Genomic DNA, 23,863 nt, shown 5'->3' with positions numbered 1-23,863 from the left:
CACATTTGAACCGATACGGTAACGGTACCGGTACCTGTGAATCGATACCGGTACCCAACGGTACCTTTTTTCTGTACTTTAGTCTCTAAAAATGTAATCTACCTACCTCAGTTGTAAAAAAAAAAAAAAATCAAAACTTAATATTTAATAAATAAATAATAATGTATTATTATTACTTTATTATTATTTACATCTTACTGATGTAAAGCACTTTGAACTGCAATCCCCTGTATGAAAGGTGCTATTCAAATAAAGTTATTATTATTTATTTAGAACATATATATATACATTACACAGTCAGTCACACACATATCAAATTATTCTTTTCATATGTATTATCTGCGAGACAGCGCCAACATGCAACAAGTCGAAATTGTCCGCTATCTCAACTGCAAGCAGGAGCAGTGTCTCTGTCACTCTGCATGTCGACTGCTCCACTGTCTGTGTGTCTTGTCAACTGAACTCTGCTTTGGTCCAATCACATTCCCCCACCCACAGTCTGCGAATCAGAGGCAGAGTAGGGCGGGTCTTCACGACATGTTAGGTTGTCTCTCACCTGGGGCAGTGCAAATAAAACTCTGTGGTGACCAATGAATAATGAATCTTTTTAGAAGGCTCTGGGGCAGTGTAACGCATAATTATGTTTATTATATATATCTATGGTGTAGCGTATGTTAGCGGGCCTCCATCATCTTACTACACGTAGTAAGTAAAGTAACTTACTCTCATGCTTGCTCGCACACACGCTCTCTCTCTCTCGCTCTCTCTCTCTCGCTCTCTCTCTCTCACTTTCACTCTCACACTCGCGCACACACACACACAAAGTGCCAACGCTTGGTTTGCACAAGCTGAACCGCTTAACGTGTCGTTTCGTTTTGCGGTAAACTAACTAAATAAAGGAGGCGACTGGGTGGCGTAGTGGAGATTGCGCTCGTCACCAATGCAAGAGGCTGCGGTCTCGACTCCCGGAGTCAGCATTGCCTGCGGCTTGGGATAGTCGCTATACTATCTCAATTGGCAGAGGTAGCGGGTGGAAAGTCGATGGGTGGGGATTGGACGTTGTGGACAGCGACTCCTACAGGTCGGTTGGGAGACGCCTGTACAGCAGAGTCAGGAAGTATCGGGGGCAGCGTGAGCTTCCCACGCGTTACTCCTCGCCACTGAGAGACCGCGCTGTCTGGTGAAAAGATGCGACAGGCTGCCTCCTCGTGTACCGGAGGGGACACGTGATGCAAGGCTTCTATCCTCACTACAGCCGACCAGTGGGAGGCATAGTCTAGCAACGTTCAAGACAGGGGAGGGGAGAATTGAAGGGGAAAATTGGCAATACGAAATTGGGATGGGAGAAAAATAGAAAATAAGGAGAAAAAGTGGATAAAAAAAAACGAACTAAATAAATAATCGTAAAATTGGCACCGTTGGATCTCACGTGAATCGATACTCTGTAGTACCGACGTGTTTCGGTAGGTACCTTTAAAAGTACAGAATTCGGTACCCATCCCTATTATTCACTGTATGTCGAATTCTTCTCTTTCTCTAGGAGGAGGAGTCAAGTGACAGCAACAAGTTCTACCCTCACCTACTAATGAAGCCCATGTCCAATAGGGAAAGGTAAACACACACACACATGGGGCGCCCAAGTGGCGAACCACGTAACTTGCTGCATCGCGGCACGGCCGACCCGGGTTCGATTCCCGGACCCAGCGTTCTTTGCCGAATGTCTTCCCCTGCTCTGTCTCCCATTTCCTCCTCTCCCTCTCTCTCAGACTGCCCGGTAGTAAAAACGCAATAAAAATCTAAAAAAAAAAAAGCTCCTTTTAGTCTCATGCAATTACATACAAGAATGTTTGAACAAATATCGGCTGGGTGGCACAGCGGACTAAGCGCTTGTCACCAACGCGAGAGACACTGGTATCGAATCTGGCTGTCAGCGTTGCCTCCGGCTTGGCCGGCCATCATACTGGCTCAATTGGCAGAGTCAGCGGGAGGGAAGCCGGTGGGTGGTAATCTGGTCGCTGTAAACAGCGACTCCTACAGGTCGGTCAGGGCGCCTGCACAGCGAGGAAGGGAGATGGTGAGGGTAGTGTGAGCCTCCCACACGTTACACCTCGCCAATGAGAGTCCGCGCTGGCATGTATCGGAGGGGACATGCGATAGTATCTATCAACCCTCCCTAGACCGACCAGTGGGGGGCACATGCGAGCAACGGCCAGGAAGGGGAGGGGGGAATTGGCACGACTAAATTGGGATGGGAGAAAAAACAGAAAAAAACAGGAGGAGGAGAAAAAGTGGATAAAAAAAAAAGAATGTTTGAACAAAGCGTGTCAGGTTCTCACTCGCTCCTCCTGTCACGCCTCTCACCGGGATCATCAGGAACTTTGTGCTGAAGCACAGGGTCTTCCTCCTGCGCAACTGGGAGAAGATGAAGGAGAAGCAGGAGCTGCTGAAGAGGGAGGGCGAAAGGGAGAGGGACGCCGGTGGCCTGTCCATCTACACCCGCTGGGGCGGAGTCATCCGTGACGACGGCAACATCAAGTCAGGTACGGAGCGGTTGCGACGGGGAACATGCACACACACAGTGGAGCGGTGGACCACGTAACACGCAAGATGAGAAACTACTAACGTGTCGTATTGTATCAGGTTGGGAGTTCTCTTTGTAGTGGGCTGCCGCAAATAAAGCTATGCATGGGAAACACTGATGTGTGTGTGTGAGAGAGAGTGAGACACGGTTATTTTGCACAACACCCTGTGTAAAGTAAATGAAAGAAAGCAATACCTCATGGTTGTCCCTCAAATGGTGCAACAGTGAATTTACTGCACGATTTTAAATTCAGCCGATCTCCAGTTGATCACCTCAACGGCAGTATCATTTCATCATCTATCAGTCATAACAAGACATACTCCATCGACCGCCCTGGAGCAGTTGGCATACACCTCTGCGAACGCCTGTTTATCACAGTCTATATGTGTGTCCTGTTCTCAGACGTGTTCCTGACGCAGTTCTCGGCGCTGCAGACGTCGCGGTCAGTGCGCACGCGGAGGCTGGCGGCAGCGGAGGAGAACACGGAGGTCACGCGTACCGCCCGCCTGGCACACATCTTCAAGGAGATCTCTGACATGATCACCAGTTACAAGGGTCAGTTCACATGGAGCGCAAGACACAAGTGCATACTACACACCTGTGTCCTCCTGTCCTTACTCTCCCACAGGCTACGAACCCCCCCCCCCCCCCCCCCCCCACATCCCTGGTTGGTCATTGTGATCAGAATTCAACATGGTCTGACTGCAGTCCAGCCACAATGTGCATAGGAACATTAAAAGAGATGAAGAGGAAGAGTGGGAAGGAAATAATGCAGATTTAAATCAATACAACCGCAGGCACAGCAGTATGATTGGTCCTCCTTGGTACCTTCACACAGTCTGTATGTCAGCTGCTTTGTATCCAACCAAATGAGAAAGACATGGCGTTCTATTTCTACTTTTACATGTGCACACCACACACATACATAATCTAATTATTACCCATACTTTGAACACGAGAATAATTAAATCAAGCTCTCTTGAGATGCTTTGTGAAAATGGATATTTACGTCCCATTAATATTCCTGTTTTTAATATACCCAAGCAACTGTCAGCCGTTTCCCTCCTCTCATAAACGGCACTCCTATCGCCCCCGTGGTGTTTCTGTTGCTCCCACGTAATGTTCCCACAAGTTATCCAGTGTTCCAAGTACAGGATGTGAGGACAGATGGTAGCTATAAACATAAGCTCACTGCATTATGTGTGCCCAGAGGTAGTGGTAGTGGTTAAGACCCCCCCGCCTCTGCAGCCACATCCGCCCAGCAACCATCCAGTAATGCCCCATATATTGCAAAACTATAAGATAAAACCGTTCATATAACCCACATTTTAATCAAGAGTATTCTCACTGTCAGATGAAGATTAGAATAGTGTTGACGAGTGGGCGGCTAGGTGGCGCAGTGGGCAAGGCGCTCGCCACCAACGCAGGAGATGCTGGGTTCGAGCCCAGCTCTCGGCGTTGCTACCAGCTTGGCTGGTCGTTCATACTAATACAATTGGCAGTATTAGGGGGTGGGAAGCTGGTGGGTGGGGATCGGACGTTGTGGACAGCGACTCCTACAGGTCGGTTGGTGCGCCTGCGCAGTAGAATCAGGAAGCAACGGGGGCGGCGTGTCCCTCCCACGCAGACCCTCGCCGCTGAGAGATCGCGCTGTGCAGGTGAAAAGATGCGACGGCTGCCTCCTCGAGTACCGGAGGGGACACGTGATGCAAGGCTTCGTCCACATTGCAGCCGGCTTGTGGGAGGCATGGCCTACCAACGTTCGAGACAGGGGAGGGTAGAATTGGACAATACGAAATTGGGGAAGGGAGAAAAATAGAAAACGGGGAGAAAAAGTAGATAAAGGAAAAAAAAGTGTTGATGAGTGCCAAACACTACCCTGCTAAAATGCCTTTCAATTGACCTCTAAGTCTCTGAGATCTGTCAGTCAACGCTTCTATACACACACACATCTACTGTTCACTGTATAAGCATGTTCTATAATTGAAAATGGACATGGTATGACAGGAATGTCCTTCATTCATTCATTCATGCTCTCTCTCTCTCCACATCAGACTCAGCTGGCCAGACCCTTGCTGCTCCACTGGTCAACCTCCCATCAAGGAAGAGGTAAGAAAGGGGTTGAATGCATAATGGCTGATTCACACAGTTATATTGTGTTTTCTGAGCTATCGGGTAATGGCATTCTCACTGTGTATATTATTGATTAACACGTGTAAAACCAGATTTCAAAACCAGACATCATAAATCTGATCACGTACAACTCTTTCTAAGATCTTTGAAGTCACACTGATAACTGACACTGGTCTGTAGTCGCTTGGATCAGTTTTATTACATGTCTTATATAGAGGCAGAATCTTAGCTTCATGTCTCATGTCAGGGACGTCTCCTTGTTCCAGTGAAACATTGGTAATTTGTGTAAGGTATGGAGATATTGACTCAGCCGAGTGTTTAAGAAACGAGCTGAGATGTTGTCAAGACCAGTAGCTTCACTGACTTTTAGGTTTTCCAGCATCTCTAAAATTATGTTAATGTAGGCTGCCTGTTCATCCTGCCAACTCTTCCTCTATGCGGATGATCCAGCTCTACTTGTCTCACATAAAGACAAACTGGTATTGGAGAACACACTTACTGTAGCAGTGAGCTTAGTCATTTGAGGACATGAATCACAGGCAACAAGCTTTCCTTACGCTTAGGCAAGACTGAAGCCATACTCTTTGGGACAAAAGCAATACTTAGTAGAGCCGGGGACATTCGGATAGGATTAAATGGGACTCACTTGGCAGCAAAGATCTCCATCAATTATTTAGGCTGTTCATTGGAGGGCCACTTAAGTAGTGAGATAATGGCGACTACACCTCACCTGGCTCTCTGTTGAAGCAAGGGTCATGCAAATCAAATTGTGCATGCTTCACAGAATCATTCATAACAACGTTCCAATTACTTCCCATATGTCCATACTTTCCAGCATAGCCCAATGTAGGCTAATTAAACAAACAAGTCAGCCTGAGTCTTTTCAAGCTGAAGGTAAAGAGGTGGCTGTTGTGTAACATGGCAGAGTAAACCACTTATTTTACACCACTCAGGATGTCACTAAGTATTTTATTTATTATATATACAATTTTGTTTTATATGTTTTATGATTCAAGCTGTATTAGACTTGCCACTGTCACGTCTGCCTATTCATCTTGTATTTTAAAGGTCCTATTTAAAAAATCAAAACCATGTTATTTTTTTTCAGTTAACTTAGGGTTTGATTTACTTAGATTTTTTTTTTATCCACTCTTTCTCCCATTTTTCTATATTTTCTCCCATCCCAATTTCGTATCATCCAATTCAACCCTCCCCTGTCACGAACGCTGTTTCTTGCCTCCCACAAGCCGGCTGCAATGTGGACTAAGTCATACATAGCACAAGTCCCCTCCGGTACTTGAGGTAACAGCAGTCGCATCTTTTCACCTGCGCAGCTCGATCTCTCAGTGGCGAGGAGTAACGCGTGGGAGGCTCACGCTGCCCCCGACACTTCCTGATTCTACTGCGCAGGCGCACCAACCGACCTGTAGGAGTCGCTGTCCACAACGCCCGATCCCCACCCATCAGTTTCCCACCCCCTAATACGGCCAATGTGTATTAGTACGGACGACCAGCTAAACTGAAAGCAATGTGGAGCGCTGGGCTCGAACAGGCGAGCCCAGCGTCTCCAGTATTCGTGGCGAGCGCCTTGCCCACTACGCCACGTAGCCGCCCGATTTACTTAGATTTGACTCTACCGGGTGGAATATTGTTAGTTGTATGTATAATTGCTGTTGTGTAAAACCATGTTGCCTGTTGTTTGTGTGACACCAGGAACAGTCAGTACTATGAGAAGGTGTCGGACCCTCTGGACTTGAGCACCATCGAGAAGCAGATCCTCACCGGCCACTACAAGACCGTGGAGGCCTTCGACACAGACATGCTCAAAGTGTTCCGCAACGCTGAGGTCAGTGGGTCTCCTCAACACACACTTAAACATAAACACACACACACACACACTCTCTCCCTCTTTCTCACTCTCGCTCATTCTCTCTCACACACAGCTTCCAAAAGGGATAAAACTTCCCAGCCGCTGATCCTTGTCACACACAGACTCTTTGATTTACATCTGTATAGCTTGGTTTATACAAGTGCCACTTGAAACCTCTAAGGGGTACTCAATCTCCTAGGCGCAGAGGCTTCAAGTGGACCTTTAAATTAATTTCTTCCTTTGGCAAAAAAAAGGACTTTCTTGGCAAAGAACCCTAGAGGAAATAGTTTTATTGTTAAATTGAGTTGTGTGGGACCTAACCTTGTTAAGGGAATTTTGACAGCTCGGTCACAGTTGCCGCTTTAAGTGTCATCTCCGTTGCCCTTTTAGACACTGATCTCCGGCTGACTTGAAGTAGTGGGTTTGCAGGCAGCCCGCGGCTCTTAACTCATTGGACGCCAGAGGTCGCTGTGGGCGTATGGCCGTGTGTGCCAGCGCTGTAATGAAATGGGGGTACATGCCGGTGTTTGTAGTGCTAAAACTATATTAAATATTATAGCTATGGATCTAATGATATAGTCGATTGTCATTGAGTTTCTTATGGTCAAGATGCAAAAAACTGATAATTTCATTCCCGTTTTATACCGTGGTGAATATGAGTATAGTTTTAGTGTAATTCTGTGTAATCCCAGGAAACTCTGCCAAACAGCGTTTTACTGCATTTCACTATACATCGTGCCATTCCTCGCCTGGATCAATAATCAATCTGAAATCAACGCTAGATTATCGGTATTATGTTTCATCATGGATGCATGAAAGGGGGGGGGGGGGAAGCCGCCTCTCCATGCTTTGATCGCAACCAACGGAACACGCCACACACACACACCACAGACGCATGCCCCGATCGCGGGGAAAGAATTATCGGATCAACGCAAGATTGATAACATATAGCCCTTACCTTGTCTATGATGTACTGCAAAAAGAAGAATCCAATTATCTGATCGCCATTCCAAGTATTGATCGCGATCGTGTTTCCAACGTAATCCAGCATTGAACATGAACGGGGGGGGGGGGGGTGGGGGTGACCCTCGTCGATGCATCCGTTATAACCGCTTGCCCTGCCAGAGTATTTAGACCCCGCCCGCACGCCGCAGCTCGGCCCAGACACCAAGCCACATCGTTTCAAATGGAGTGTAATAATGGCCGCAAGGCGTTAGACGGCGGTATTGGACTTTTGTGATCTCAGACCCATCCCCAGTGATAACACACAGCTGCCTGCATGTTTATGAATCGAAATAGTGAATAAAAGAAATAACGATTCAATAACGTATATACGTGGTTGGCATTATTCGATTGGTGGACAAACACGTATATTTGCGTGAACGGCGCAGAATGAGTTAACACTATAGGGACCAGCCACGAGTTAACTCGTGTTTCGGTGCCATGCGTTGTGGACCAGAGCCACGAGTTAACTCGTGGCAAGTTGTTATTGTTTTATTCCATATTAATAACGCTATTAACGTCCGCGATCGACTTGCAGGACCTACCCACATATTTGATTTTCGAAACATGCAATACCGGCCAGATCCGCTTAGGGGCGCCATCGCTCCACTGCAGTATCATTGAGAGCGATTGAAAAAATAAATTTTTTTACTGTCTGTGGGCGTTTCATATGAGCCTCAGTTCCAAACGAACACCCTCCATCTTTGACCCCGTTACCGAACGCAGATTTCAGCCTGGAATAATGGGATTTATGATAAACCAATGGCATATCGATCTACCAGATTCCGATGACTACTGACAAAATGCTGCCGGCGATCACATGGGCTGACGGTAGGATACTATTCCCCCAAATTACAGCTGGATTGGACATTGTTTTAAAACGCAACGTGATCGATCAGTGAAAATGGCTGATTGAACGCACACTGTATTGCTAATCAATAATAGTAATCGGCGTCGCCCGCCGCCCCCATTTCATCCATAGATGCTCTGTAATAGTCCGGATGCTACGCAGTTTGTTTTATTTCATTCGTATATATACAGCAGAAATGGCGTTTGATATAACGTGACTAGCCTTTAGCCTATTATCTAGCTCCCCAGAAAAAAGACTAGGCGAAAACTGCGATAAACCTTATATTCACCGCGCTATAAAATGACAACCAACCGATGGATTTTTATTTTCTTTAAGCCATTATGAAGGCACGGTTTATGCACTCAAGTGACAATGAGAATGGACAAATAGCAATACTATAAAGTATATATATAGCTGTTAGAAAGTACATCGGTTTGTTGACAACGCTCGGTCCTCTGGCCTATAAATCGGCGCAAGACTCTGGTCGCCAAAGTGTTAACCCTCGCCCTGTTTTTTTTGGAAATTCTCTTTTTATTGATTTTCTCCATGGTCCATACAAACAATATCTTGACTTCTCCATTTGTCTCGGCCTTCTGTAGTACAAATTGCATCAGTTGTTAATAATTCTGAGTTAAAGGGCAGAAGTACAAGTACACACATGAGGACCCATACACTCAATAACTTCCTATATATTTTTTTCTAGACAAACAAAAACAATAACCAAAAATAACATAACAAAATAATATGTTAGGGTGCATCTCCAATAAATCTGCATCTACCATAAAGCAAACAAATAACAAAATAATATGTTGGGGTGCATCTTCCTGACACTCAACTCCTTTTACACAAGGTTCACTTAACAATTAACCCGAATGGACATTTATATACACCTTAAACAAATGAAGATTGTAACGGTGTAATGTACATTATCCATCTTTCCCATTTCTTCCGAAACTTATCCTGTTGCAACCTAAAAGAAAAAGTAATTCTTTCCATCTTAAAAATATCATAAATAATATCAATCCAATCATCCACTGTCGGAATTTCTGTTCTTAACCACTTTCTAGTAATGGCTTTCCTACTAGCCGCACTTAGTATCTGAAATATATATCTATCCCCATTTTCTAATGGTCTGGCGCCCAAATATAGACTCTCCAACTTAAATGGGATGTCCACCTGGAATACTTTTTCAAAGATTTTATGGACCTCCCTCCAGAAAGGCATCAGCAAGGGACAAGACCAGAATATGTGGTGATGATTTGCCTCTGAGAGGCCACACTGTCTCCAGCAATTGGAAGATTTGGTACGGTGGCTCCCTTGAGCTGGAGTACTGAAGAACCTAATCAGGGATTTCCAACCAAATTCTCTCCATACTGGTGAACTTGATGTTTTCCATTGTATTTCACATAAATCCTCCCATTACTCTTCCATTATATTTAGGTTTCCCTCCCTTTCCCATTTCTGTTTTACATACAATGAGTTACCGTTCGTCTGTTGTAATCCCATATAGAGTCTTGAGATGGTTTTTTGGTTTGATTTCGAGACATAAGCCTCTCTGAAGACTTTTAATAAAAAAAAATCCAAAAACGTTTGTTTACTTCGCTTCAGTAATTGCTCGATATAGTGCCGATCTTGAAGATATCTGTAAAAATCTTAATTTTTCAAACCATGCTGCAACTTCAGATCTTGTTTTGTTTTGTTTTGCCCAGAAATACTACGGCAGGAAGTCGTCGGTGGGCAGGGACGTGTGCCGCCTGCGGAAGGCCTACTACAGCGCTCGCCACGAGGCCGCCGTCCAGATCGACGAGATCGTGGGCGAGACGGCCAGCGAGGCGGACAGCTCGGACTCCCTGGAGAGGGACCACCACCACGGAGGCGGGCCGGGCTCCCACGACAAGGACGACGACATCATCCGCTGCATCTGCGGCATGTACAAGGACGAGGGCCTGATGATCCAGTGCGAGAAGTGCATGGTAAGGAGAGCAGGGAGGTTATTATTTATGTATTGTTGTTTTTATTTGTATTTCTCAAAGCAGAGCGTGCAGTCTGCCCTCACTGCGTATGATGTTATTTTTAGATGGCATGAAAACGGAGAGGGGTACATGCATACACAGAGGCGGACGAGCACAGAGAGTGCCACGGTTAAGAATTGAACCTCCGGTCCACGTCACGAGAGGGATTAAGCCGTAGGTTTTGAGTTGCCCTCGGAGTCGGTCAGCCTACAAACGGTGCTGCGTGCTGTTCAGCCCAAGAGCAAGGAGATTTGTAATCAGATTCTTTTCGGGTTTTTTTTTCTCTTCTCTCTAAATAATTGAATTAAGGACTCAGACAGAAACGGCCTCAGAACTAGGAAGCGTGGGATCAGATTACTCCTATTGAATCTAGTGGTTTTGTGGCGAGCCAAGATGAATGTGTCTGGTGATGGCTTTAGTTTAAAGATGCTCTCAAATGGGACTTTTAACATTTATTAATCTACAGAATGTCTCGTTCCCGACTCAGCCCCACCCACAATGTGTTTATCTTTTTTATTTTTTATGGCATTTTTAAGTGCTTTTATTGACAGCACAGTTGGAAATTGGGAGAGAGAGAGAGATGAGAGGACCTGCGACACATGTCCCTGGGCTGGATTTGAACCCAGGACGTTGCGATTACGCTGCAAGTGTAGTTACGTGGTGCACCACTGGGGCGCCCCGACAATTTGTTTATATACAGCAGATGTCTTTCTGGACACGTTTTTTGTCTCTCGTTCGAACAGAGATAAAGATTAAATACTTATTTGGATTTGTTTTTGTCAATAAACTAATATGTTGCACCGGTAGCTAGAGTGTCTAATGCCATGTTTGTCACATGGAGTGGATCGAATGCAGTACAACACATTGCATAGTGACCACCAAGTGATTCAAATGCCTTGCTTTTATCAGAATAGGCTGATGGACAATCTCTTGTTTATCTGTAGATAATTTATGTAAATATGTGCTTGAATTGGTGTTTCTATCTTTTGTTCAATGCCTTACTTTATAATAATTTCTATCAATGTTCTATCACTGCTGTTGACAACAACGATGCTTCTATTATCATCTAATCTATTTGGAATGAATATCCGCTGAAAAACGGTATCTGCTTCAGATGGATTGATCTACACTACTGTTGAGCACGTCTACCACTCCAGTGACTTGTCAACATCACTGTGCCTCTGTCATTCCAGGTGTGGCAACACTTTGACTGCATGCGGCTGGAGACGGAGGCTGAGCACTATCTGTGTGAACAGTGTGACCCTCGGCCTGTGGACAGGGTAAGTGTCAGGTGCCCCCCGCCCCCCAGGTAGTGTCCAATAAAGTTTTTTTTTCTTTTTTTACTTACATTTGTATTAACATTTACAGACATACAACACTTAGACAATACCTACAATGACATCAATAACATAACAACACACTAACATGGGCCCCTTCAATACGGCTGCGTTCAGCCTCCCAGACCCCCATAAGAGAGACCCCCCCCCTCCCGCCATCCCCCCCTAGAAATAGGGCTCCCCTACATCCCAGGTCCGTCCCATGCAGGGCCGAGCACTCAGCGACACGGGTCCCTTGAATTTAATTGGGCCAGGCTCAGTAGGCGGGAGAGGGAAGGTACTCCCCCCACCCCCCACGAGCCAAGCCCGCTACCTCCCATGCCACCAAGCACCCCACCCCACGCACAACGACCCCGCAACATACAAGACCCCACTCTCCCGGGCCAAACCGTGGAAACTATGCCCCCCCCCCCCCCCCCCCCCCCCCCCTGAGCCAAGCCCGTAGAACTCCCCCATATGCCAGGCCGATACGCGCAGAGCCGGGCCCCCAGCGACACGGGTCCCTTGAATTAGTTGGGCCAGGCCCAGTAGAGGGGAGGGAAGGGGACTCCCCCCCCCCCCCCTCCACCGAGCCAAGCCCGCTACCTCCCATCTCACAGAGAGCCCCGCCCCACGCACACCGACCCCGCAACACACAAGACCCCACTGGGCAAAGCTCAGCCGCTCTGACCCCCATAAGAGAAACCTCGCCCTCCTCCCCGAGAAACAGAACACTGGTCGACCATGCGTGGAGCCGAGCACCCAGAGCCCCCACCAGCCCCCCAGCCCACGAGAACCCCAAGCCCAGGCCCGCAGAAGGCCAAAGTACCACGCCTCAATGGCCCCCCGACCCCAAGCCCGGTGTCCCCCCGGCCCGGTGACCAGACCGCCGAGGGCCCCAGGAAACCCCACCCCACCCATACCGATCCCACAACACGCAAGGCCCCCCCCTCTCCCGGGGTCGAACCGCTGGAACGATGGCCCCTCCCCCCGACATTCCCCCTCACTGAACTCAGCCTGCTCACACTTCTGTACCTCCCATGTCACCGATATCACTATATACATTTATGCTAACATGACTTACAAAATAAAACTGAAAACACAATAAGAACAAATTTAATGAAAATAAAATAAGCTATATGGTTAGCACTTTTTGCCCTCGTTGGCGGTTTGGAGGGGAATCAGCTCTCCTAGGGAGAAGCCCCAATGGAGATTCTCCAAGCCTCTATTATTGTCCAACATTTTTTATTCTTGTCCTTCACAAATGTCCATGTGCACATTTAAAGCAACTGCTATTCTAACATAACTCAGATTCTAACATAACTCAAAGAAAAAAGACAACATTGGTGCTCCCATGGTGTTAGAGCAGCGGTTCCCAAACTTTTTTGGCCGTGCACCCCCTGTCACCTCCCGACCTAGCTGACGCACCCCCCAATGGGTTTCTGTTAGAAAAAATTGTTGCTGGTCTCCGTGCACAGATTTTATTTAAAATTTTATCTCTTCCCACGGCGACTATGGATAGGGAATTTCTTTATTTAATTAAAATGTTCATGACAACATGGATGCATTTACTCTGCCAGCATGTTTAATATCCATAATACTAAAGGTTTGACTAAGATTTGTATGAAATTTTATTGTAAAAAAAATATATATATATATTTTTATTTTTTTATTTACCACCATTAGCCTTTTCATGTCACGCACCACCTAGAGGGCGCTCGCGCACCACAAGGGGTGCGCGCACCACAGTTTGGGAACCACTGTGTTAGAGGATCTCAATTGTATCCCTCTGTTCCCCGTTGGAAGGGTGAGGAGTAATGGCTCTCCTAGTGAGAGGGCTCCCCCTAGTGGCGAAGTGCGCATTATATAAGTCCAACATTCATTCTGTGGACGGCCTCAGAGCTCCCGGTCAATGTTCTGAATTTGTCTTTCGTATGCTCATGTTCATTTGTATTGTGTGTCACGTGTAATCCTGTAGTTCCTTCATACCAGTCCATCGTGTATTATCCCCCAATATGTTTCCTAATCAGCGTGTCCCTTTTTAAAATAAATTTCTAATCGTTTGTCTATAACGTGTGTATTGTAAATCATAGTGTTAATTATTCTAGGCCGTAGGTCTCTCTCCTTCCCCTCCCGGGACCTTCCATCCTCTCCTCGCTGTGTCCCTCGCCGCCTCTTGCACGTTGTTGGGACCTGCTTCCTTTCTTTTTCTGAATTTTCTTTATTTCTACTTCGCTCCGACGCTTCATTGCCACCTCCGTTGGATTTTTCAGTGTTACATTGTATGCTCCGCATTGCTCCTAATCAAATCTGCGTGTTGGCCTGGTTGCGTGAATATTAAAGGCAACCAACTTGTGTTCAGCTTTTCGTCCAGCGTTTCTCTGATTGGCCACACGGCCAATCAATCAATCCACTAGCACACGCCCTTGCGGCAAGAGAGACACGGCAGAAGCGCTGGTCGAACCAGCGGTGTTCTGTTGTGTGACTGTACTACAGCGGTGTTCTGTTGTGTGACTGTACTAAACTCTTCCACCACATGACCGACATTTGACATACAGTACACCTCCTATCTATGTTGGGATTATGTTTGGTCATGACAAAACAATAAAAATCGCTACTGTTAGTAATGCTGCCACCACCCACTTCAATGACAGAGCTCTCATATTTGCGAATGCATAAACTATATCTTAAATTATGGCGATGTGTCTAATATGGCTGTCGCGAAGTCATTGATAAGCGACAGCCATATTAGACACATAGCCATAATTTAAGATATAGTTTATGCATTCGCAAAATATGAGAGCCGCTGTCATTGAAGGGCTTCTACAACGGAGGAACGGCCGCCGCTGCTGCTGGAGCTGAACCGAGTCAAGCCGCGGGCGGCGCACGGAAGCCGGGGATAAACCACCGCGTCGCCCCGCTGCGCTTCAGGCTCAGCAGCCTCCACGGGCGAAATAACATATAACGTTACAGTTCCACACTGATGTACAGTGAGTGTCTAATATGGCTGTCGCGAAGTCATGCCTCTCCCTCTGAAAGCCCATCCACGCTGTGTATCATAGAGACATAGAGCACTGGGTTTTATCACTGGAGATATATTTCTCACTCACCATTGTATTTTGCGCCATCTGACAATATTATAATGATGTGTTTTCTATATTATATCCACAATCATTCATCTAAAAAATTTTATGGGCTTTGATTAAACATGTAACCTACACCTACTGTAACTTACTGTACCTCTGCTTCCTACAGCACAGCAGGTAATGGCGTTAACACTTTGACTGCCATGAAACGTCTTTTCACGTCTTTGCTGGCCATGCTATGCTATAGTTGCCGGGGGACGCTGTACAGCGTCCTTATATCAATATTTCAAAAATCTGCGATCGGATTCATTTTCCCCCTCCGCTGGCCTGAGATCCACCAGCAGGACCCACTGAGCTCTCTGGCGGTTCAGGAGCGCCATCTGGTGGCCGATCGGCGCAATCGCCAAACAGGATGTTGAATAGAGGTTGTCATGACGACCGTAGTACTTCCGGGCGCTCGCTATGGTTCATGGGACTCTGGCTCGTCACGCTACACGGTGATCGATTGGCAATAACTCGATAAACAACATGATTTGGACGTATATACCATTATACAAGCTGGAGATGGACCGGGTAAAAATATATCCCATAATGATAAAATTTCTACTCGACGATGATCGCCCAACGGCGCGCGGAGACTGGGGTGAGTTTCAGCGTGTAACGTTACCGTCTTAGATACTAACTGCTATTATCAACATTTGACCCACATTAGATGATTGGTATAACGCTGCCCACGGAATTATAAACGCCCCCTCGCCCATCCGGTCAACATCAGATGACGTGTAGTAACTTCTAGAAGTACGTCTAGTTGGAATTTTTTATATCGCGCTGATTGCCATCAAACTGTATTTCATCATCAATATAATGCATTTGGGGCTATATATCACGTTCTGGAGAAAGCTGCAGAAAGAGATGAAAACATACTTATACATTAGACCATACTTTACTATGAATATGTGAATGAAAAAGTTTAACGTTGCTACACAATGAACAATACATATAGGACTTTGAATGGGCCCTAATAATGGCAATGTAGCAATAGAATTTAAAAAGTTATAGCCCTGCAAAGAAGGGGACTTTCTCCATAGACAAATAGCGCTGGCAATCTATGGTATATCATGAATTTAACCTTAGGCAACCAAAGTGTTAATCAATGGAACGCGAAACATAATAACGTTACGCTTTCTAGTTCAGCGCATTTCATAACTGTATGGGCTTTGTTTATACACGAGTGAATCTGGTAGTTGGTTGTTAAAAACGCAAAACATAATAAAACGCGAAACATAATAACGTTACGCTTTCTAATTCAGCGCATTTGCAGCCCAACACAAGTGCGTTGGTACAGCAGCCCAACACAAGTGCGTTGGTACACAAGTTGGTTGCCCGCGCTGCCGCTCGCTTGCTCCTTGGATTTCATTTTCGCTTGCCTGGGCGGGGGGGCGCGGCCAATCAGAGAAAAGCCGAACACAAGTTGGTTGCCTTTAATATTCACGCGGCCTGGTTAGCCTCTATGTTAGCTTGTAAGCTAGTTTGTATGTTAGCCTGTAGCTTCTCTGCACTGATATTCAGCGTCCCGCTAGCTTGTTCTACCTGTTGCATCATTGCCTCGTGTTGAGTCTTTTCCATTGGTGTATTTACTTCATCTGGGGTTGCTTTTCTTTCATTTGTCCTTGTGTTCATTCTTCCTTCTTTCTTTTGTCCTTGAATCTTCACTTTTTATTTAGTTTTGAATTGTTTTACTTCCTTTTTTTGATATTCATTGACCGGAAGCTCTTTCATGTGGCTGCTCACCAGAACGTCGCAAACCGGAAGTTAAAGCTTTTTTTTTTACCACTGAGGACAGTAAAGTTTGTGACGACTCATGGAGTCAGTCACTGGACAACTTCTTCCATCTGTATTTTCATTCTCCTAATTATCATCTGAAATATCTGAAATGAAGAAAAAAATAAACAAACCTTTATACGATAAGATATTCCTTTATTGATCCCCTTGGGGAAATTCATAGTCTTCTACTATCATGCACTTTTCCACTAAATAATCTTCCTTGCCTATATTACTACCTACTAGGGCTGACCCCTATTAGTCGAATAGTCGACTAATCGATCGAAAGGAGCCGTAGTCGACTGCCAACCTCTCGAATACAAAAGAAAAAAAGAAAATGTTATATATTTTTTTTCTTTTATCATTTTTTCCAAAAGAAAAGAGGCCTAGAAGCATGGCTAACGCTAATTTCACCCATCTAATGAACACACTAGACTAGACAAATATCAAGATGTATCCATCAGTGGACCAATTGCATGCTTTTGCAGAGGACAAGAAGCCTTCCGTCAGACATTAAGCACCCCCACAGCCCAAATAAAATGATAAAAAAAAAAATAATAATACTTTTATCTTAAAAAGAAAGATATATTTCATAGTCGACTAATAGTCGACTATCGGCAAATTTCGGCCAATCATAGTCGACTATCCAAATCCTTAGTCGGGGACAGCCCTACTACCTACTATACTAGTATGTTCCTCAGATGAAAGAGTTGTACCCTTCCTGCTGACTTGTCGTACAGAACTTGTAAGTTGCTTTGGATAAAAGTGTCAGCTAAATGACTAAATGTGTAAATGTAAATTAGTCCTACTTAATCCCTTCCATTTTATATGTATGTGGGTTGCTACAGGAGGTTCCCATGCTGCCCCAGCCCAGCTACGCCCAGTCTGGTTCCATCTATTACATATGCCTGCTCAGAGATGAGCTGCTGTTACACCAAGGTACGGAAACAAACAAACCCAACCTCAAAAGATACTTACAAAGACACAGATGTCTGTGCTTGTGGTGTGCTTGATTTGATTTTCTTGGTATGATAATAAAAGTGGATTTGTGTATTTCAACGAGTGAACGTACTGCCAGAAGCAGCAGGCATTTTTCCCCCCTGAACTGACCGATCTATTGAACAGGCATGGATAAGCAAAGGAAATGTGCAGATGGTAAAATCTATACCATTGATGTTGCACAGTTATAGGAATGTCCTTATTGATGCATGTAACTAAAGGCATTTATAAGTGTGTGTGCATAGATGTTTAAAGAGTTCATCCAAAATGTAAATATATTCCAAATGTTTCATTCTCCAAACAACCTTTGTTCTGAAAGGGTTTGGATGACTGAGGTTCTACAGTACTCCCAAGTGTTCAAGATGTTTTTCAATCAGAAAAAATAAATAACGCACATCCTCCGTTTGTTGGTGCTGAGCCAAACTGTAAAAACAGTAATACATAAGAACAAAGCGGGGCTTGCAACTCACTTGTAGTTCCAAGGTGATTTAATAGACAAAGAAAAGCAGTAGATGCGACGTTTCGACCTTACCGGTCTTCCTCAAGCTAAGGTCGAAACGTCGCATCTACTGCCTTTTTTTGTCTATTAAATCACCTTGGAACTACAAGTGAGTTGCGAGCCCTGCTTTGTTCTTAAGATGTTTTTCAACACACATTTACATCAGGTTGACGTATATAATATTGAGTAGTCTGTGATATCTCGACCGTGTTACCGATGTCTTCTCTGTTCTCTACAGGAGACTGTGTGTACCTGATGAGAGACAGCAGACGCACCCCAGAGGGCCAGCCAGTCAGACAGTCCTACCGCCTCCTGTCTCACGTCAACAGGGATAAGCTGGACATCTTCCGCATTGAGAAGCTCTGGAAGAATGAGAAGTAAGTCGGGCCGAGGGAGGTCCAGAAAACAGCAGCCATGCTGCACTGTAAACAGGGTTCGCACAAGGTCCTTGCAGTGCTTAAAGTGCTTGATTTTTCACCAAAAGAAAGTCAAGGCCCGGGATTCCTTAAAGGTCCTGTGTCTTATAAATGGCCTTTTCCAGTGTTTAGCATTGTTTCCTAGCAATGGGGGATTATATCAGTGTGGTCTGTGTCTCTAATTATCATTTTGACTCATCAGTCTAGTCTCGAGTTCACAAGATCTTCCCTCACTCAACTAAGTCATTCTGATTTTACTGTTTTGCTGATGTGAATAAGGCACTGGTTGTAGTCACCGCCCACAATCAACAATTCGCTCAACAACAGAGCGAGTGGAATTACTTCCTCAAACGTGCGCGGGTGCCGACAGACAGCAGAGAACGAGAGGGAGAGATAGAGAGAGAGGGAGAGAGAGAGAGAGGGACACACACAACCTCCCGACCACGCGGAAGTGTGTGTAAATGTGTGCGCGCGCAGGGATGGAGCTTCTCCCCCGCAGTCGGGAGCACTCGCATATCACTGTCAAAATATTGTTGCGCACGCTCCCACGTGCACGCCTGTATTCCGATCCGTTTCCGATAATAGCGGTTCCAGGCAAGAAACGGCAACGGTTATAGTATAATACACGCATAAGGCTATTTCTCCTATATATATGAATTATGAATGGCAATAGCGAATAAAAGAAATAACGATCATAACAACGAGTTAACTTGTTGTTGGCGCTCAACGATTGGCGGGCTAACACGAGTTAACTCATTGTTGGCGCAGAAAGGGTTAATATAAAAAGACAATTCCAACACCAACCTACTAAATGTGCCAAACTCTTTATAAACATTGTATTTGTCTATTCCTGGAAAACTATAAAAAGTTGTCACTGATCCATTTTACACTTTTACATTTGCATCCCATACTACAACAACAACAACAACAACAACAACAACAACAACAAAGAAAATTCATTTTCCCATCCCTCATATAAAAAAATATGTATATATAAAAAAATAAATTCATAGCCATTGCCCTGATCAGCGTATGCTGTTGTACTAAGGAATGCCGTTATTGACAATCAATTAATCAGAAATTACCCCCCCCCCCTTTCATGCATTCATGATGGAACATAATATACCGATCATATGCATTTAAAAAAAAAATGTAGCGTGTATAGGGACGAAATGCCAATGGATTAAGTATAATATGCGTCGCGGCCTATTACTAGCGTCCCAGGAATTACCCTAAACCGCTCTAAAACCATACTTATTCACCACTGTATAAAACCGGAATGTATCGATGGAAATATTTTTCTTTTTCACATCTTGAACGATAGATACTCGATGCCAAATGGGCCATAGTATTGCATCCATAGCTATAATATATATAGTTATAGCCCTGCAAACAAGCTGAGTGACTCCATAGGTTTAATGCGTTGGCAGCACATAGTCATATCCCGTTCCCAACGTGGCAGTCAATGAGTTAAACACCTCACCTCACTCAATTGCATATAACTCACTTTTAGTGCTCAAAACAAAAAAAAGAGGGTAAAATAAATCGTGTTTCAGCGGAATAACCCTTTAAGCCGGATATTATGTCGGGCGACAGTGGCTCAGGAGGTAGAGTAGTCGTCTGGTAATCGGAAAGTTCCCGGTTCGATTCCCGCTCCTCCCAGGCAGCATGTTGAAGCGTCCTTGGGCAAGACACTTAACCCCTAACTGCTCCTGATGAGCAGGTTGGCACCTTGCATGGTTGCCCACGCCATCGGTGTGTGAATGTGTGAGTGAGTAAAGTAATTGTAGGTGCTTTGGATAAAAGCGCCATATAAATGCAGCATTTTACCACATTATAAAAAGCATTGAAAGTTGCACCACAGCAGCTTCTGACGTCTCCTTCTTCTCCCTGCAGGGGGGAGAGGTTTGCTTTTGGCCACCATTACTTCCGTCCTCACGAAACGCACCATTCTCCGTCACGGCGGTTCTACCAAAACGAGCTGTTCCGCATGCCGCTGTACGAGATCATCCCCCTAGAGGCCGTGGTGGGAAACTGCTGCGTGCTGGATCTCTACACCTACTGCAAGGGTGAGGGAACCCACTATACACACACACACACACACACACATACACACACACATACACATACACATACGCACGCACACACACATACACATACACATACACACGCACACACACACACACACACAACCCACTGCAAGGGTGAGGGAACACACTACACACGTCTGCATAGCCTGGTCCTAAACAATAACAACAACACACTACACATGTCTGCATAGCCTGATCCTAAACAATAACAACAACACACTACACATGTCTGCATAGCCTGGCCCTGAACAACAACAACAACAACAACAACACACACACACACACACACACACACACACACAATTATTAATTTACACATTTCTAAACGGTACAAGTGCCTGACTAATGCCAAGTGTATGTCTCCCATCAGGACGGCCGAAAGGGGTGAAAGAGCAGGACGTGTACATCTGTGACTACCGGCTGGACAAGTCTGCCCACCTCTTCTACAAGATCCACCGTAACCGCTACCCTGTCTGTACCAAGCCATACGCCTTCAACCACTTCCCCAAGCGGCTGGCGCCCAAAAGAGACTTTTCGGTGAGAGAGAGAGAGAGAGAGAGAGACAGAGAGAGACAGAGAGAGACAGAGAGAGACAGAGAGAGAGAGAGCGAGAGAGAGACAGAGAGAGACAGAGAGAGAGAGAGAGACAGAGAGAGACAGAGAGAGAGAGTCTCCGTCTCCGAGGGGCGGGTTGGAATGTCGGGGTCTGTCAGTGGTTCATAAAAGCCTAAGAGCCTATTTTGAGAGTGGAGATAAAGTTACAGCTTAATCCATCACTTCACTCTCCTGCTCACCGGCTTCTGCTTCTATTTAGGTAAAGCTGTTGAGGGAGGTTGACACACGTTAGGATAAATCTCCCTCTGAATGAACTAACAAATGTGGTCAAATGTGAGGAACAAATTGTAAAGCACTTTGGATAAAAGCTGCTATATAAATGCAGCCATTTACCATTTTGCCATTCATGTGTTACAGCCGCACTATGTACCTGACAACTACAAGAGGAATGGAGGACGCTCTGCCTGGAAGAGCGAACGACCCAAAGGCGGCGAGGACGACGGCTCGTCCTGCGACCGGGGGGACGACTTCCCCGCGGAGAGCGAGGACGGGAGAGGAGCAGAGGACGACATGGATGCGGCCTCGGAGGAACACCCGGCCTCGGGCGGCCGGCCCCCGAGATCGGCGCGACTGGGGGACGGAGATGAGGACGAAGAGGAGGACGAGGACGAAGGACCGGAGGCGGAGGAGCGCAGGGAGCTGGAGGAAGGGTTGACGGAGAGGGGAGCGGAGATGATGGAGCTCCCCTCCTCCTCCGCCTCCTCACCGCTCCACCACCCGGGCCTAGGCAGGAGGGAGGCACAGAGGGAGCGTCTCAACAAGATCCTGCTGGACCTGCTGCACAGAACACCCAGCAAGAACGGTGAGGACGCAGGTACTGAGGCGGGGGTCGATGGATGGGATGGGGCGGGTGGGTATGGATCTGCAGCTAGCTAGCTAACGTTAATCAATAAAGATCCTCACTGCGATTGCCGATGGTTGTGATCACTAACGTTACGTGCTACAGTAGCTCCTATCAGTACTGTAGAAGTCTGCTGCATTTGGCTCACAGAGTGACTCCCCCCACTCAGAAGCAACCTAACCTCCGCTTTTTTTGAGCAGCATATTTAGTCCAAAGATGATCAAAGGATCAACAGGGCAGTCGCAGAGTTCATCTGTATGGACCAAGTTTCAATATATATACAGTTGAGAAAGCTGGGTTCAGAAACCTTGTACAGCAACTGTTTTGAGTGCAAAAAAAGTTCTCCAGCATTTTGAATGCCATTGCTTTTAATTTAATTTATTTATTCTTGTCATTGTTCATTGTTGTGTTTTAAAATAAAGAACAATAATGACATCTGAGAGTGTTTCCCTGATTTTGAGGAAAAGTATCAAAGTATAGAAATCGAAATTCATATTGGTATAGTATCGAAACAAAAATGTTGGTATTGTGACAACCCTAAATTATACTCATATTCAAAACGGTATAAAGCGGAAATGTACGGATGAAAAAACAATCTGTTTTTTTTAGGGCTATCAAAATTAATGCTTTAACTTTGGAGATTAATTTAGATTATTTAAATTAATTATCTATGCCTAATGTTATGTCTGCACTTTATGCAATGCTCTTGATCTGCCACTTTTGTGCACATTTTATTCCTGTCTTTTTTACTGTTGTGAAGCACTTTGAGTTGCAATTCTTGTATGAAATGTGCTATACAAATAAAGTGTAGTATTATTATTATTATTATTATTATTATTATTATTATTATTATTATTATTATTATTATTATTATTATTATTATTATTATTATTATTATTATTATTATTATTATCATTAACTCATTCATGGCCAGCCGTTCTATCCATCCTTGTACTCAATTGGCCACCGCTTTAAAAGATAGGGATTTTCACTGTGCATCGCTGTGTTTGCAGGGCTATATCTATATTCTATATTATAGCTATGGAGACAATACTATGGCTACTATAATTTTTTTCATACATACGTTCGCGTGTTATCCCGTGGTGAATATTGTATAGTTTCAGAGTGATCCTGGCTAATTCCTGGTAACTGCGTTATGGAGCGATATGTGAATTTGGCTAAAAGCGTTCGCGTTGCTCGCCTGGACAAGCTACTATTTCCAAATCAAAGGTATATAATAGGTATTATGTTTCATCATGAATGCATGAAAGGAGGGGGGGGGGGGTCGTTTTTTTATGCTTTGATCGCCAGCAACGGCATTCGTTTTGAATACTACATACGTTGATCGGCTGGATCGATATGAAATCATTGTAGGATCAAGGTGGAATTGACGTCAGATAGTCCTTACCTTTGATCGGGGTTATTCTAAAAAGAATATTCCAATTGTCTGATCGCGATTTCCAGTATTGATGTCGATCGGGTCCCTGACATGAAGTGGCACAAGATATGCCTCAAGTGTGCTGAACACGGTTCGAAGTGCTCGGATGAAGCGATTTACTTGGCTTGGTTTAAATTCTCCGCCCGGACGAAATTAGATGTGACACAGTGTGAAATAAGGTTTCAAAGGGTGGGTGATACTGCCACCTTGCAGGATGCGGCCAGTATTGCACTCTCAGGATCTCAGAATGGTTTCCTATGGTAACACCGAGGTCCGTGAGCCTGTAATGAATTA

The 23,863-nt window shown here is 45.2% G+C and overlaps 1 protein-coding gene across 2 annotated transcripts in view; it reads left to right on the top strand.

The window, feature by feature from the left end:
• Positions 1–23,863, top strand: part of ash1l (ash1 (absent, small, or homeotic)-like) — a 78,202-nt gene that overhangs the window by 51,256 nt on the left and 3,083 nt on the right. Inside the window, exons 15-26 of one of the 2 annotated variants that reach the window (XM_084313255.1) lie at positions 1,541–1,611; positions 2,374–2,540; positions 2,984–3,136; positions 4,636–4,690; positions 6,428–6,560; positions 10,146–10,409; positions 11,642–11,728; positions 17,520–17,610; positions 18,408–18,546; positions 20,482–20,654; positions 21,046–21,212; positions 21,648–22,092. In XM_084313255.1, coding sequence (XP_084169381.1) covers positions 1,541–1,611; positions 2,374–2,540; positions 2,984–3,136; positions 4,636–4,690; positions 6,428–6,560; positions 10,146–10,409; positions 11,642–11,728; positions 17,520–17,610; positions 18,408–18,546; positions 20,482–20,654; positions 21,046–21,212; positions 21,648–22,092 — 1,945 coding nt within the window. Of the gene's footprint in view, positions 1–1,540; positions 1,612–2,373; positions 2,541–2,983; positions 3,137–4,635; positions 4,691–6,427; positions 6,561–10,145; positions 10,410–11,641; positions 11,729–17,519; positions 17,611–18,407; positions 18,547–20,481; positions 20,655–21,045; positions 21,213–21,647; positions 22,105–23,863 lie in introns of both variants that reach the window. The other variant, XM_084313254.1, reaches the window with a different exon arrangement.

The sequence above is a fragment of the Notolepis coatsorum genome (genome assembly GCF_963971535.1).
Source record: "Notolepis coatsorum genome assembly, chromosome: 4".
Lineage (NCBI taxonomy): Eukaryota > Metazoa > Chordata > Actinopteri > Aulopiformes > Paralepididae > Notolepis > Notolepis coatsorum.
The sequence above is the reverse complement of the archived record's forward strand: the minus strand, read 5'-3'. Positions and strand labels throughout refer to the sequence as shown.